The sequence below is a fragment of the Peromyscus eremicus genome, chromosome 5 (genome assembly GCF_949786415.1).
Source record: "Peromyscus eremicus chromosome 5, PerEre_H2_v1, whole genome shotgun sequence".
In the NCBI taxonomy this organism is placed as follows: domain Eukaryota; kingdom Metazoa; phylum Chordata; class Mammalia; order Rodentia; family Cricetidae; genus Peromyscus; species Peromyscus eremicus.
This window is the reverse complement of record NC_081420.1, coordinates 102,370,767-102,386,464: the sequence shown is the minus strand read 5'-3', so window position 1 is coordinate 102,386,464 and position 15,698 is coordinate 102,370,767. Positions and strand designations below refer to the sequence as shown.

Genomic DNA, 15,698 nt, shown 5'->3' with positions numbered 1-15,698 from the left:
AGGCAAAGCTCCTAGAGCCAGCTCAGCATCAACAGGTCTCCTCCCTAGGCGATTTTGCCCTCTAGGGTCCTTCCTTGCTCCCCTGTCAATCTGGATACTGGAGGTGGGGCTGACAGCTGGGATGAGGCCCCGCCTCCAGCTCCCATCCAATCAGGATCCCTTCCTCCGGGGGCTGGGCCCACAGGCGGCTCTCCAAGCCTCTGGCTCCTGCACTAGGCTTAGAGCCAGGGATGATGTGCTGCTGCTGCCGCCACTGCCACTGGCGCTGCCGCTGTCAGCGGGGACCCTGTGCCCTGACACTGCTGCTGCTGCTGCCACTGCCACTGGGTGAGTGCGAGCGTCCTGGGCCCAGGCTGCAGCCCTTCTCGCAGGTCTTAGGCAGACGGGATATAGGTAGGGTGTTGGAGCAGAGGGGTTAGGGCCGAGCCCAACAGTAAGAGCTCTAGGGAAGTGTGACAGTGGCTTCAGGTGGACAGTGCCCTGCAAACAGCTCAGTCGTGGGAGAAGAACTTTTAAGTTCTGTAGCCCCTTTTCTGACAAAGGGAGTTTGTGGCCCCTAGTAGAACTCAGGCCATGGATCCCTGAGCTTAGAGTAACTAGCTTTGGTCCCCACCCTGCTTGCTCGGCTTCAGCAGAGACACTTGTCTTTGGAAGAGGCACTGGGGGTGCCAGTTGAAGCTCATGAAAACTACAGAAAGACTGCCTTCTGCCCAAAACTTCATGCTTCCAGACCCTATACCCCTGCATCCCTGTCTTTGACCTAGAGCCCCAGAAACTAGAGAAGGAACTGAGCTCTGGACCCAACGCCCCCTTCCTGTTCCCACATCTCACACCTCCATGTGCATCACAGTCCAGATCCTATCTTGAGAGTCAAGACAAGTGATCTCCAGATACCCTGAAGTTCCCTGGGGGTACCTCTTTCACGCTGAGTCATGTCCCCAGAGCACTACCAGGTAAACAAGGTCCTGACGAATGGACCCTGGCTCATTCTCTCAACCATTCTCCGTTCCCACCCCACTCCTAGTCTTTGTACCCCCTCTAGCTGTGGCCTCTGAGAGCCTAAACCGCTGTGATACCATATACCAAGGCTTTGCTGAGTGTCTCATCCGCCTGGGGGACGGCATGGGCCGTGGAGGCGAGCTACAGACTGTCTGCAGGTACCAGCAGGTGGGAGGCAATGGGCCGGTGGGAGGCACAACCCAATAATCTGTGCCACTGGGGCAGCAACCCCAGGGCCTTGACTCTCTTCCCACTCTGAAATCTGCTCTAACTCCCCTAACCCCATTCTGTAACAGATCCTGGAATGAATTCCATGCCTGTGCTTCTCGGGTCCTGACAGGCTGCCCAGAGGAGGCCGCTGCAGTGTGGGAGTCACTGCAGCAAGAAGCTCGCCGTGCCCCCCACCCAGATAACTTGCACGTCCTCTGTGGCGCCCCTGTGAGTGTTCGGGAGATGGTTGCTGGCCCAGAGACCAACCAGGAGACACTGCGGGCCACAGCTCCCGCCCTGGCTCCAGCCCTGGCCCCTTCGTTGTTTGCTGCTGCTCTGGCACTTGCCTGCCTCCTGGGGCCTCTGGCCTAAACAGTCTGGTTGGCTAGCCAACAGTGCCCTTGCCTCCCATCACTGCATGCAGTGGCCGCCGTGTGGGCTCTGCAGAGTGTGCATAATTTCCATTAAAGGTATTATATTTGCATCAAGCTGGTTTCTTTCTCCTAGCTGTGGCCCTCTTGGCAAAGGCAGGGGCCCTCAGAAGCCCATCCCAGCATGGAATGGGTGTGGCTCAGGACCTCCGCAAGGGACTCATTCATCCTTACAAACATTTATTTCATGATGGCAGCGTTGAAGTTTCTTTCCATTACACTATAGATCCCAGGAGTACCTTGGGTCCCAAGAGCCCTAGTAGAGACCCGAGATCTGCCGGAATGCACAGCCCTTCTGGGCCTTCCCAACCCAACAGGGATGGGGGGTGGGGATCCAGTGGGGTCCAGAACTCTCCCCTAGTGGCTAGGTGAGGTCTTTCTCAGGCTCCCTGTATCCTCCTGATGCCTTACCTGCACCTCCCTCTGCTAAACTATCACCTCAGCCTTCAAGACATGCGCAGACTCAGTGCTCAGTCTTCTCTTCTGCGGTCTGGACTGGACTGTCCAAAGAGAAGCCTCCATCTGAGTCCACATGCAAACCCCTGACAGGATCTGAAGTTACACAAGTTGAAGCCATAACTAGGGGTGGGTGGTCTGGCTCCTGCTGTCCAGAAGCTTGCTCTTTGGGGTTTGCAGTGAAGAAACAAAATGATTCAAGGTGTTTTGGAAGCAATAAAATGAGAAAATATGTGGTGTGGGGAGGGCTCCTTTTCATTCCAGTGGGGCCAGAAGAACAGAGAAGGTTAACACTGTGTCCTTTTTTTTTCTTTCTTTTTTTTAAGATAGGGCCTTCTTTTGTAGTTCTGACCATCCTGGAATTCACTATGTAGACCAGGCTGGCCTCAAACTTGGAGTGATCCTCCTGCCTCTACCTTGGTGCTGGGATTACAGGCATATGCTGCCATTCCTAGCCTTAAACACTATGACTTGTGGACTTTGCCATGCTGCTTCATTGGCTTCTATTATTCACTCCCTCTACTTTCCGGGTTGAGAAACTGATGCTTGTGTTAAGCTCCTTCCCTCTTACCTACAAGGTCTTGCATAAACCATTTCTGTATTCCTGCAGAACCAGCTCTACCTACCTAGTCCTTGAGGACAGAAAGTAGCACATGGGACATGATAGCTCATATGGACAGCAACCTTCTAAGTGGTTTGGAAAGGCTAGGCAAAGTATTTGCCACTCAAGCATGCGGACCTCAGTTTGACCCCTAGGACCTAGGTAAAAAGTCAGTGAGGTGGCATGCACTTTCAGCCTTGAGAAGGCAGAAACAAGTAGATTTCTGGGGCTTGCTGGAGAGCCCCAGGCCACTAAGAGAGCCTATGTCAAAAACAATGTAAATGCCACCTGAGGAATGACACCCAGGGTTGACTTTGGTGAACACACACACATACATACACACACACACACACACACACACACACACACACACACAGGGCAGGCCAGTGAGACAGCTTGGCACTCGGAGAGTAAAGCCATATGGTAGAAGGAGAGATCTGACTCTGATGAGTTATCCTCTGACCTCCACATAGGAACGGTTGTATGTGTGCACATGTACTCATGTATAAGGAAATAATGAGGTGACAGGTGGTGGTGTCGCACACCTTTAATCCCAGCACTCAGGAAGCAGAAGCAGGTGGATCTCTGTGAGTTCAAGGACTTCCTGGTCTACAGAGCAAGTTCCAGGACAACCAGGGTTATACAGAGAAACCATGTCTTAAAAAACAAAACAAACAAAAAATAGATAAAAATCAAAATTTGTCATAAACAAAAGAAGTAGTACAAGAAAGGTGAGCTGATGTGGAGAGGGATTTATAAAAGAGAAATGGCGTGGTGGGGGAGGAGAAACAGGTGTAATGAACTTTGTTTAGACCTGAGTTGACAGGTGCCTCTAGAGACCTCTTCCCAAGTATACAGGAGGAACCCTACCTCACCCAGCTTCCTAAACATTCTCCCACTATGGCTGGCTCGACCCTCCCATTAGCGACCCTTCTCTCTACCCTGACTGTACCCTTGTTCCCACACTTCACTGACCTAGTTTTTTTTTTTTCCAAAATTTTATTTTTATTTAGGTGCATTCATTTTATATGCATGAATGTTTTGCCTGCATTTATTTATGTGTACCATGTGTGTGCCTGGTGCCCTCAGAGTTCAGAGGAGGGTGCCACATCTGGAATTGGAGTTGTGGAAGTTTGTGAGCTGCCACAGGAGTACTGGGAACGGAACCTTGGTTTCTACTAGAACTCTAAACCTCTGAGCCAGCTCTCTAGTCCCTCATTGACACAGGTTCTGATCTCCACCTCTATCAACCAGTTGTTGTTAACCTCTTATTCTTGAAGGAGAAAATCCTGAGCCAGGCTGTGGTGGCACACGCTTCTAATCCCAGAACTCAGAGGCAGGTGGATCTCTGAGTTTCAGGACAGCCTGGTCTACAGAGAGAGTTCCAGGGCAGCCAGGATTACACAGAGAATCCTGTCTCAAAATAACAACAACAAAACTCCAGCAAAACAAAAACAAAACAACCAAAACACACACACACACACACACACACACAACAACAACAACTCTACAAAACCAAAAATCCTGAATCTGCTGCCTTTGGCCACTAGAAATTTCCTGGAAGAACAATGGCATTTCCATTTTGGGGGGTGTATCTTTTTTGGGGGGAGTCTCACTATGTAGTCCTGGCTGTCCTAGAATTCATCACATAGACCAAGCTGGCCTCAAAGGAATAAAGTCCTGCCCACTTCTGCTACTTGAGTACTGGAACTAAAGTTGTGTAGCACCTTGCCAGGGCTGTATATCTGTTTTACAAAATGCATTTAGTGTGTGTGTGTGTGTGTGTGTGTGTGTGTGTGTGTGTGTGTGTTTGTGTGTCTGTGTCTGTGTGTCTATGGGTATGAGTGCTTGTGAGTATGCCACAGTACACATGGGGAAGTCAAAGAACAACTAGCAGAAGTCAATTCTCTCCTTCCACTATACAGATTATGGGGATTGAACCATGCTTGGCAACTATCTTGCTGGCCCTGTACATCTACATTTTTTTTATTAGAATATCCTTTCCTAGTTCGTTCTTTCTCTTTCCTTTCTTTCTCTCTCTCTCTCTCTCTCTCTCTCTCTCTCTCTCTCTCTCTCTCTCTTTCTTTCTTTCTTCCGAGACAGGGTTTCTTTGTGTAGTTTTGGTGCTCTGTAGACCAGGCTAGACTTGAACTCACAGAGATCTGCCTGGCTCTGCCTCCCGAGTGAGTTCTGGCATGTGCCACTGCCCCCCACTGCCCCCCCCCCCCCCCCCCCCGCAGTTCCTAGTTCTTCTTGGTCAATAAGAAACAGCTATATCTTGCTTAGTGTCACCTCTTCTAGGAAGTACTCTGTAACTCTGAATGTAAGCTGAATTAAACTACCTCTAGATAGACACAGAACTTGTGCTTTTCCCTGTCTCTGTATAAAACTGGTTTATAATCACCCAAGTCCCAGTGAAAATTCCCAAATGTGAACTCCTCAAAGGTAAGGGGTACTTTTTGTGTCTCTGGCACCCAATATAAAGAGTGCACTATGGGGGTCTGGAGAAATGGCTCAGTGGTTAAGAGCACTGGTTGCTCTTCCAGAGGACCCGGTTCAATACCCAGCACCCACATGGCAGCTCACAACTATCTGTAACTCCAGCTCCAGGGGATCCAACACCCTCACACAGATACACATGCAGGCAAAACACTGATGTACAGAAAATAAAAAGAATAAATTATAAAAAAAAGCATGCACTATGGAGTATGTGGAATGAAAGAATCTAGGCATTGTTATGGTCAATAAGACCTTGGACTAAGAATAAATCCAGTGTACAGGATATGCCATTTTGGGACATCTCCCTCAGTCTGGGCATACGGTTGGGGGCGTGGGATAGGCTGGGGCTTCAGATCCTAAAAGTTTTCTAGACCAGGTAAATGGCCAGGAGCGGCGTGCTTCTCTGAGCAGGGCTGGCTGCTGTGGCCAGCCATTGTTGGGGATTACCATCCTCATACAGTGACCTATTTTTACCCTGATGTTTCACTCCCTAAGTCCCTACTCTTCCATGGGCTGGGTTGGGAGGATAAGTGGGGGAAGAATTTGCTCTCTGGTCAGGGGCTTAAAGGCTTTATGGGTTTTATCTCAGAGCTAGAGCAGAGGGGTGGGATGATAGCCAAGATGCCGGGGCCTGGGCACAGCTGCCTAGGCCTGAGCATTAGTGACAGTGTTCTACAGCTGTAGGTCTATAGGCAAAGTATAATTTACTGTCCAGATGTTCTGGGTCCAGTTGCCATCACACCAGCACACTTCCAATGCCACGCCTGTGCTTTTCCCTATAGCCCAAACCATGATGAATATTTGAATAAATTAGTTTATTTGCCAAATATTTGTCAAATGAATGTGATGTTTAGATTTCTGACTGTCATCAACCCTGGAATTCTATATTATTTTTTACTTTTTTTTTTTTTTTTTTTTAGAAAAGGTTTCTCTGTGTAGCCCTGGCTGTCCTGGAACTCTCTCTGTAGACCAGGCTGGCCTCAAATTCAGATATCTGCCTACCTCTGCCTCTCCAGTGCTGGGACTAAAGGTGTGCACCACCACCGATTGGCTATATAGGTTTATAATCATAATAAGACTAGAAAAAAAAAAAAGACTAGGAAAAACAGTATGTAAAGTGGTGTGAGGGAGATATCTTCCCTGAGAATTCATACAACTGTGGAAATGTCAGAACTGAGATTCAATCCCAGGTTTGGTCCCAAAGTCAATGATCTTTTTTAAGACAAGGTCTCACTGTGCAGCAGCCCCGGCTGTCCTGTCTCTATATAAGCTATGCTGGCCTTGAAGCCACCTGTTTCTATATTGACCATGCTGGCCTTGGAACCTCTGAAGATACACCTGCCTCTGCTTCCCCAAGTGCTGGGACTAAAGGTGTGCATCATGAAGTCGGTTAAAGTCCATGTTTTTAGTAATTCCACTACACTTTGGGAACAATTTTCATTGTTGCTGTTTTGAAATAAGGTCTCAATTTATATTCCAAGCTGATCTAGAACTCATATAGCCTAGGTATTCTTGACCTCTCACTGCAATACTTCATTAAATTCCTGAGTGCCAGGATTACAGGTGTGTGTAAACACACTGGTAAATTTTTTTTTTGGAGACAGGACATCAGCATGTAGCCCAGGCTAGCCTCAAACTCAAGACTTTCTTGCTGCTGCTTCCAAAGTACTAGGATTACAGGCTACAAGTACCAACATATTAGGCTTTGAAACAACTTGTTTTGTTTTTTTGTTTTTTTGAGACAGGGTTTCCCCCGCGCACTTCTGGCTGTCCTGGAACTCAGCGATCCATCTGCCTCTGCACACACACACACACACACACACACACACACTCTGATCGCTGGGATTAAAAGGCCTGTGCCACCACGCCCAGATAGCTAAGGATCTTTTAGAAATCTTTCTTTAAGGCCTGGTCTACAAAGCGAGTTCCGGAACAGCCAGGGCTATACAGAGAAACCTTGTCTCGGGCGGGGGGGGGAGGGGGGGGGGAGACCCCACAACTGTCTAGAAGTTGTTCCAAAACTGACTTTTCCACAATTCAGAAACTAACTGCCGCAATTAACACATCTGTTTGTCTGAAATTGTTTCAATCGCAATTTTAAAAATAAATTTTAAGACTAGCGTGTAATCCAGCACTCCAGGAGGCTGAGAGAGAAGAATTTGCGAGAGTTCGTGCCCGGCTTGTGTATACATAGTGTGTATTCCTGGTCAGCCAGAGCGTCAGAGTCAGATCGAGTTTCAGATAAAACAGAACAAACAGATTTAACTAATGAAATCTATGCCAGCCATCTGCGGAGATCCACAAGCAGCTGGAGAAACCTCTGTGCTCCCTGTGTTCTCTCTTCGCCTTTCAAGAGCCCCTTGGCCTCGATAATCTTGACATTCCCCCCTCCCAGATTCTCTCAGTCTTTACGTTTCCCAGCACACTTCCCTCCCACCGCCCTCCCCTAGCGGCTTCGAGCCACAGATAGACCCCCCCTCCGGGAGAGCCCTTCTCCGGCCGGAAGACGTTGATTGGCAGGCCCTCCGAGGACGCCCACCGCCTACACCGACCCGAGGGTCCGCCTCGCTCCCTGCCCGTAGGCCGCCCAAGTTTGTTTTGGCGTCAGGCGCGCGCAGTAATGACGCCACGACGCTGACGCGGGAGGATGGCGGCGGCGTCCGTGGCCTGGGCTGGGAGACGGTGGGCTGAGCCGCCGAGACTCGGAAGAGCCCGCCGCTCGCGCGAGGTGAGGCCTTCTTCCGGCTCGGGGCTTCGGCCTGACCGGCGTGAGGGGCTGGCGAGCTCGGCCGCGGCGTGGGCTTGGCGCTGCCGGGCCGCCGCCGTGCGACTCCGAGCCCTCGGCCCCCGTGCCCTGGGGCCTCCGGGCTGGGGAGCAGGCCGGGCCGTGGCTACCCACGGTCGCCTGGCATGGCCTCAAAACCTGCGGCGGCGTTGGGCCCGATGGACCTGGTCAGCTGCCCTGTCTGCTGCTCCGCCGTCCCGCGTCCAGCGCGGGTCAGGTGGATCTTAACCTTGCGTGCGGCGCCTGCTCCCACACCCTTCCTTTGCGAGTGAACGCCAGGGTCGTGCGGGGGCCATCGATCGCTCCCATGTACTCGCTGGAAAAAGGGCCAGAGTCCAGCTGGGTCGCTTGCACGGCAAACCGGTCATACTTACAAGGAGAGCCCCATCCCCGCTCAGTCCTCTACGAAGCTACTGCAGTGATAATTCCCTCCCCAAAATCACTAGTTAAAACTGCCTCCCTAGTCACTGTAGGGAAAAACTAAACCTTGTACCCCGCGGCGTTCAGAGCTCTTCATAATGTGATGAGGCCTAGCCCTGCAGTCAACTTTTGGGCCCTGTACTGCGTTTGTGTAGTGTATTGTTGAGGCGTGTGAGCCTCCGGTTAGCTCCGTGGTTTCATACCCTTGAGGTTCAGATAAGCTGCTTTCTCGGTTTGTGAAGAAGCTCTTCTTTCGTTCCACCCTCCCCCATCAGTATAGGAAACTTACATGTGTCCTTTAAAATCTACCAGCGATGTCTTTTCCTTGGAAAACTCTCCCTTGCTTTCACATAGTGGTAGTGTTTGGTTAAAGCTACGGTGACACTGTCTTTTGAATGGATACGGATTAAGCCATAGCACGGAGCGTCTGTCATAGCCAGCATCTGAGAGAGTCTTAGCAAACACCTATGTGTGTGGTAGGTGCTGCATCCTCTTCAATCTTAATGACCTAAAACTCTCTTGGAGTAATTTTTCAAGATACAAACTCAAGAGTTTTACTCTCTTTTAGTTTTCTGAGACAGGGTTTCTCTCTGTAGCTTTGGAGCCTTTCCCAGAACTCACTCTGTAGCCCAGGCTGGCCTCGAACTCACAGAGATCCGCCTGCCTCTGCCTCCCGAGTGCTGGGATTAAAGGCGTGCGCCACCACTGCCCAGCTAAGAGTTTGACTCTTAGTAGAAATGGTGGGGTACAACCGGCAGTGGTGGCATATACCTTTAATCCCAGCATTCAGGAGGCAGAGGCAGGGGGATACAAGACAGCCAGGGCTGTTACACAGAGAAACCCCGTCTTAATTAAAAAAAGAAAGAAAGAAAAAGGTAGGATATACTTCTAATCCCGACATTCATGAGACGGAGGCAGGATAATTAGTAAAGGCCAGCCTAGGTTACACAGTAGGTTTAGGACCACGAGATCCTGTCTCAAAAACAACCTAGAGCCCTGGTAATGGGGTGCATACCTGGGATCACCGCGCTCCCCAGGCAGAAGCAACAGGAGGCTCAAAAGTTGAAAGACAATGTGATACGAGTTGGAGGCTCTCGTGGGGGGAATTTTTTCACTCTGTTTGTTGTTGTTGTTGATGGTGGAGATTGAACTCAGGGCCTGTACTTTTATCACTTAGATGATAGTAAGCTACATGGTCAGCTTATGATTTGGTTTCAGAAGTTGTGTGGTAGCCCAAATGCTATAACCCCAGCATTAGGGAAACTGAAGGAGGAGGATTACCTTGGGTATTAAGCTATCTCAGACTGTCTATCGAGTACCATGTCAGCCAGGGCTGCATAGTGAGACCCCATCTCATAAAACAAAACCAAAACAGGAAAGACCCAAGATATGAGATAGAAATCTGTATTTTTAAAGTTTTTAAGTCTTCCTCCCCCTGTATGGAGATTGATCCCAGGGTGTTTTGCATTCTACCAACTGAGCTGTATCCCCATTTCAGAAATCCCCATTTCAAAAGCAGGGCATGGTGGTGCACATCTGTAATCCCAGCATTCTAGAGGCTGAGGCAGGAGGATTGCTATGAGTTTGAGGTCAGTCTTGCTTGTATGGTGAGTTCCCCAGACCATCTTGGGCTACAGAGTAGGACCGTCCCTTGAAAAGAAAATGAAAAAAGGCTGAAGCTAATGACATTACTACACTTCTTGGATGAAAATTTTGTGTTATTGCCTCAGGAAGCTACTGGTCTTGTAGACTTGTGTTGTGGATTCATTACCCAGACCTTGGGAAGGCTTTGAAGACCTAAATTAGATTACTGGCTTTTTTGTTGTTGTTTTTCGAGACAGAGTTTCTCTGTGTAGTCCTGGCTGTCTTGGAACTCACTATATAGACCAGGCTGGCCTCGAACTCACAGAGATCCTGCCTCTGCCTCCCGAGTGCTGGGATTAAAGGCGTGCACCACAGCTGCAGAGCCAATTACTGGCTTTTTAGGATCCTGAGAGTCTTTCAGTTCTATTTGCCCAGATCCAAAATAGGAGAGTCATGTTTACTTCAGTAGATCTCAGTAGATTGCAGATGGGTGAGATAGCATACATGAAATGCCTAGTACAGTTGAAATTCTCTAAATGGAAGCCAGTTTACTAATGTCCATAGTGTCTTCCATCATTTTTTTCCTTTCAGTGTTGGGTATTAAATCCAGGGCCCTATGCATACTAATCAAATATATGTCAATTATAATACTGAGCTATTGAGCTAGCTCCGGAAATTTTCATCTTTCTGCCTCTCTCTCTCTTTCTGGAAATTTTCATCTTTCTGTGAGTGTGTGTGTGTGTGTGTGTGTGTGTGAGAGAGAGAGAGAGAGAGAGAGAGAGAGAGAGTATGTGAGAGAGAATGTGTGTATATGAGAGAGTGTGTGTGTGTGTGAGAGAGAGAGTGTGTGTGTGTGTGTATGAGAGAGAATTTGTGTGTATGAGAGTGTGTGTATGAGAGTGTGTGTGTAAGAGAGTGTGTGTGTAAGAGAGAGAGTGTGTGTGTGAGAGAGAGAATGTGTGTGTGTGTGAGAGAGCGTGTGTGTGTGTGTGTGTGTGTGTGAGAGAGAGAGAGAATGTGTGTGTATGTGAGAGAGAATGTGTGTGTGAGAGTGTGTGTGTGTATGAGAATGTGTGTGTGTGAGAGAGTGTGTGTGAGAAAGAGTGTGTGTGAGAGAATGTGTGTGTGTATGAGAGAGAATTTGTGTGTGTGAGAGTGTGTGTGTAAGAGTGTGTGTGTGTGAGAGAGAGAATGTGTGTGTGTATGAGAGAGAATTTGTGTGTGTATGAGAGTGTGTGTGTAAGAGAGTGTGTGTGAGAGAGAGAATGTGTGTGTGTATGAGAGAGAATTTGTGTGTGTATGAGAGTGTGTGTAAGAGAGTGTGTGTGTAAGAGAGTGTGTGTGTGAGAGAGAATGTGTGTGTGTATGTGAGAAAGAGAATGTGTATGTGAGAGAGAGTGTGTGTGTGAGAGAGAGAATGTGTGTGTATGTGAGAGAGAATGTGTGTGTGTGAGAGTGTGTGTATGAGAATGTGTGTGTGTGAGAGAGTGTGTGTGTGAGAAAGAGTGTGTGTGTGAGAGAATGTGTGTGTATGTGAGAGAGTGTGTGTATGTGAGAAAGAGAATGTGTGTATGTATATGAGAATGTTTGTGTGTATGTGTGAGAGAATGTGTGTGTATGTGAGAGTGTTTGTGTGAGAGTGTGTGTATGAGAATGTGTGTGTGTGTGTGTGTGAGAGAGAGTGTGTGTGAGAGAATGTGTGTGTCAGAGAATGTGTGTGTCAGAGAATGTGTGTGTGTGAGAGAGAATGTGTGTATGTGAGAGAGAGTGTGTGTGTGAGAGAGAGTGTGTGTGTGAGAGAGAATGTGTGTGTGTGTATGTGTGAGAGAGAATGTATGTGTATGTGAGAAAGAATGTGTGTGTGTGTGAGAGAGAGAATGTGTGTGTGTGTGTGTGTGTGTGTGTGTGTGTGTAGGTGACAGTTGGTTCTCTCCGCATGTTGTCAGTCTCAGGTTGTCAGTCTCAGCAGCAGGTGCCTTCACCCACTGAACTCTCCTGCCAGCCCCATTGTGGTTGATGGTTTTGTTTTGTTTTTCCCTAGTACTGAGTGTTGGACCTGGTTAAGAACTCTAGCAGTGAGGTATTGCCCCAGCCCTCTTCTTCACTTTTGGTTTTGAGATAGGATTTTACTAAGTTGCCAAGGCTGGTCTTGAACTCACTCTGCAGCTTAGAGAGGTCTTGGGATTTTCCTACCTCAGCTTCCTGAGTAGCTTGGATTATGGGCCTTGCCCACCAGGCCCAAAAAATGTCATCTTTTAAAGTTGTTCTTCATATTGAACTGTGTGTAGAAAGCCGCCTTGTGTTTTGTGGTTTCTTCAAGGTCACTTCTAGGCATCAGAGAACTCTGATGGCACTGCTTCTCGTCAGATAGATGCAGTTGGCCACTCCCTAGAAGGGCTTTGGGATCTAACGCACTAGAGGATAAGTTTGCTGAGTAAGCAAGTTCTCTAGGTCTAATTGTGATCCTGTGCTAAAATTGTATAAATGAGCCAGAGAAAGTTCAACCTCCAGGAAACTTGTTTGCCTCTGACAATGAGCTGTAGTTTCACATCTCTGATTTTCTTGGCACTTGGGACAGAATGCCCTTGAAGCTCCGAGTGCCTGTGGAATTTGAAATAGATGCTGAGGTCTTGTGGCAGAGTCACAAGGTCATAGTTAACTGAGTGAGAGTTTGATTTGGCCTGTTACTTGGCTTTGTAGTGTGAGCGTGTTCTATGAGCAGCTCTGCCCTGCCTCAGCGCTTAAGCAGCTGTGATGATGTGACTGTGCTGTAAGCAGCTGAAACCATTGGCCCTTACACTGCAGTGGAGCCGAGAGCAGCTGTCTCCATTGGTCCATTGCACAGCAGTGCCGTTCTCTGCCCATCTTGGCGTATGGAGAAAACCTGAGAAGTAAAGCTCTAGAAAGAGGTAAGCAATCCTGATTATCGAGAGCTGGAAAGAGGCTTATCCAAACACCCTTCCCTTCCAGAAATCTTAGTATTAGATTGGCTAGGTCATCACTGCACTGATTTTTGATACAGTCTTGCATTGTCAGGGTATTAGATGTTAACGTAATGAAAACATGATGTTTTCATTAGCTGTAAGGAAATAATCTGAGAGACTTTTTCAGGCTACAGGTTTGAAGTGGCCTTTCAGGGCATCATAAGAATGATGGTCAGCCGGGCTTAGTGACACACACCTTTAATCCCAGCCCTTGGGAGGCAGAGGCAGGCAGATCTCTGTGAGTTCTATCCCTGTCTGGTGGTCTGTGGGTTCTAGGCCTGTGTGGTGGTGGTGGCGGCGGCGGCGGCGGCGGCGGCGGCGGCGGCGGCCGCCACCACCACCACCACCTGGCTTGTTTTTATTTTATGCACTTTGGTGTTTTGCCATGGGTGTTGGGTTCCCTGGAACTAGAATTACAGACAGTTGTGAGCTGCTAAGTGGGTGCTGGGAATTGAACCCTGGTCCTCTGGAAGAGCAATCAGTGCTCTTAACCCCTGAGCCATCTCTCCAGCCCCATATCTGTATTTCTGATGGTGGGGTGTCTTAGAGTTGGGCAACATGACAAAGTGAGGAACATAAAGGAACATAAAGGAAACCTTGGAAATCTCACTGTCAGCAAGATGGGGTTGCTGTCTACCACTGTTACCATGGAGGACAGTGTGTTCAGCTGTAGTCCTTGGACAGTGGGGTCCCAAGATACTATTTTCTTTTTCTTTCTTTCTTTTTTTTTTTAGTTTTTCGAGACAGGGTTTCTCTGTGTAGCTTTGCGCCTTTTCCTGGAACTCACTTGGTAGCCCAGGCTGGCCTCGAACTCACAGAGATCTGCCTGGCTCTGCCTCCCGAGTGCTGGGATTAAAGGCGTATGCCACCACTGCTCGGCTAAGATACTATTTTCTAATGAGAAGCCATAGCTGGGCATGGCGCTGTAAGACTATGGTGCCAGCTGCTTGGGGCTGAGACAGAGGTATTGCTTGAGCTTAGGAGTTTAAGACCAGCAAGAGCAAGAGATACACCCCCATCTCAAAAAATAATAAGGAAATGAGTAAATAATAAAAACTGTAACAATTGTGGCAGCACACATCTTTAATCCCAGCATTGGAGAGGCAGAGGCAGGCAGATCTCTGAGTTTAAGGCCACCCTGGTCTATACAGTGAGTTCCGGGACAGCCAGGACTACACAGAGAAACTCTATCTAAAAAAATAATAATAATAAAATAAATAAAAAAAGACAAGAGAAAAAGATAACAATCATTAATGATATTAAAAGTTAAAAGCTAGTTGCTGTGGATGATTGATTGATAAATAAAACACTGATTGGCCAGTAACCAGGCAGGAAGTATAGGCGGGACAAAGAGAGAGGAAAAATCTGGGAAGTGGAAGGCTGAGGCAGAGAGATGCTGCCAGCCTCCACCATGAAAAGCGAGATGTGAAGTACTGGTAAGCCACGAGCTACGTGGCAACTTATAGATTAATAGATATGGGTTAATTTAAGATATAAGAACTAGATAGCAAGAAGCCTGAGCCATTAGACCAAACAGTTTATATAATATAAGCGTCTGTGTGTTTATTTTATAAGTGGCCTGCGGGACTATGGGGCTTGGCGAGCCCGGGAGAGAAACTCTCCGGCTACAGCCAGGCATGGTTATACACATCTGTAATCTTAGCACTTGGGAGGCTGAGCCAGGAGAATTCCATGTTCAAAACCAACCTGAGCTAAATAGGGAGACCCTATTTCAAAACAACAGAAAATGCCCCATAAAAGTTAAAACATAAGAGAAAGTGACATATAAGTGCTACCCTCCCCCCCAAGACAGGGTTTCTCTGTGTAGTTTTGGTGCCTGTCCTAGACCTTGCTCTGTAGACCAGGCTGGCCTCGATCTGCCTGGCTCTGCCTCTTGAGTGCTGGGTTTAAAGGGGTGCACCACCACCGTCTGGCACATAAGTGCTTTTTAGGAACAAATGCTGTTTTACTTCCTGATTAAAAATTTTTTTTTATCATAAAAACAGGTTATAATTTAAAAGTCCAGGGTTATTTGAAACTGGGAAATACTTTCTCTGTAGAAAATAGTAAAAATGATAACGTTTCCCAGTAAGCCCTTTTAAGCCAAATTGTAGCTGAATTATACATATAATATTGATTAGATTCTGGGATACAGAAGGAACCTATCTTCATCTGTTCAGAGAGCTATGTTTTACTTAAGTTGTGTAAGTGAGATTCCTATTCATCTTCCCCTTCACTGTTTGATTTATAGCAGACATTTTTCTATAGGCTAATCCATAATCTAAAAAGATTTTAGCCTCCCCTCCTGGAAGTACAGCCAGCATTTCTTTTATCAGCTTGATACGGTACAAATTCTTATTCCTAATAGTGAAATGTTTCACTAAAGCTTGCCCAGTGATTGGGCAAAACGAAAACTTATTATAAGCCACTGTCATCCTAAGATTGCCCCCTGTTAGGTAGCCTCCCTGGATCTGTGGGTTGCACTTATGAGTGAGTACATACCATGTTTATCCTTCTGGGTCTGGGTTACCTTACTCAGGATGATATTTTCTAGTTCCATCCATTTTCCTGCAAATTTTATGATGTCATTCTTTTTCTCTGCTGAGTAGTACTCTATTGTGTATATGTACCACATTTTCTTAATCCATTCTTCAGTTAACGGGCATCTAGGTTGTTTCCAGGTTCTGGCTATTACAAATAATGCTGCTGTGAATATAGTTGAGCATGTA

At 47.6% G+C, this 15,698-nt stretch overlaps 2 protein-coding genes across 2 annotated transcripts in view; both read left to right on the top strand.

Moving 5' to 3' along the window:
• The first annotated feature begins 2 nt into the window (after nt 1–2).
• On the top strand, nt 3–1,602 carry Nrn1l (neuritin 1 like). The gene is made up of 3 exons (XM_059264100.1): nt 3–327; nt 1,025–1,157; nt 1,296–1,602. The coding sequence occupies exons 1-3, from the start codon at nt 231–233 to the stop codon at nt 1,579–1,581; spliced, it is 516 nt and encodes a 171-aa protein (XP_059120083.1). The 5' UTR covers nt 3–230; the 3' UTR covers nt 1,582–1,602.
• Nucleotides 1,603–7,799: 6,197 nt separating this feature from the next.
• Pskh1 (protein serine kinase H1) overlaps nt 7,800–15,698 on the top strand; it is a 34,618-nt gene continuing 26,719 nt past the window's right edge. The window contains exon 1 of the mRNA XM_059264097.1: nt 7,800–7,924. The gene's annotated coding sequence lies outside the window, so the exon portion shown is untranslated. The remainder of the gene's footprint in view (nt 7,925–15,698) is intronic.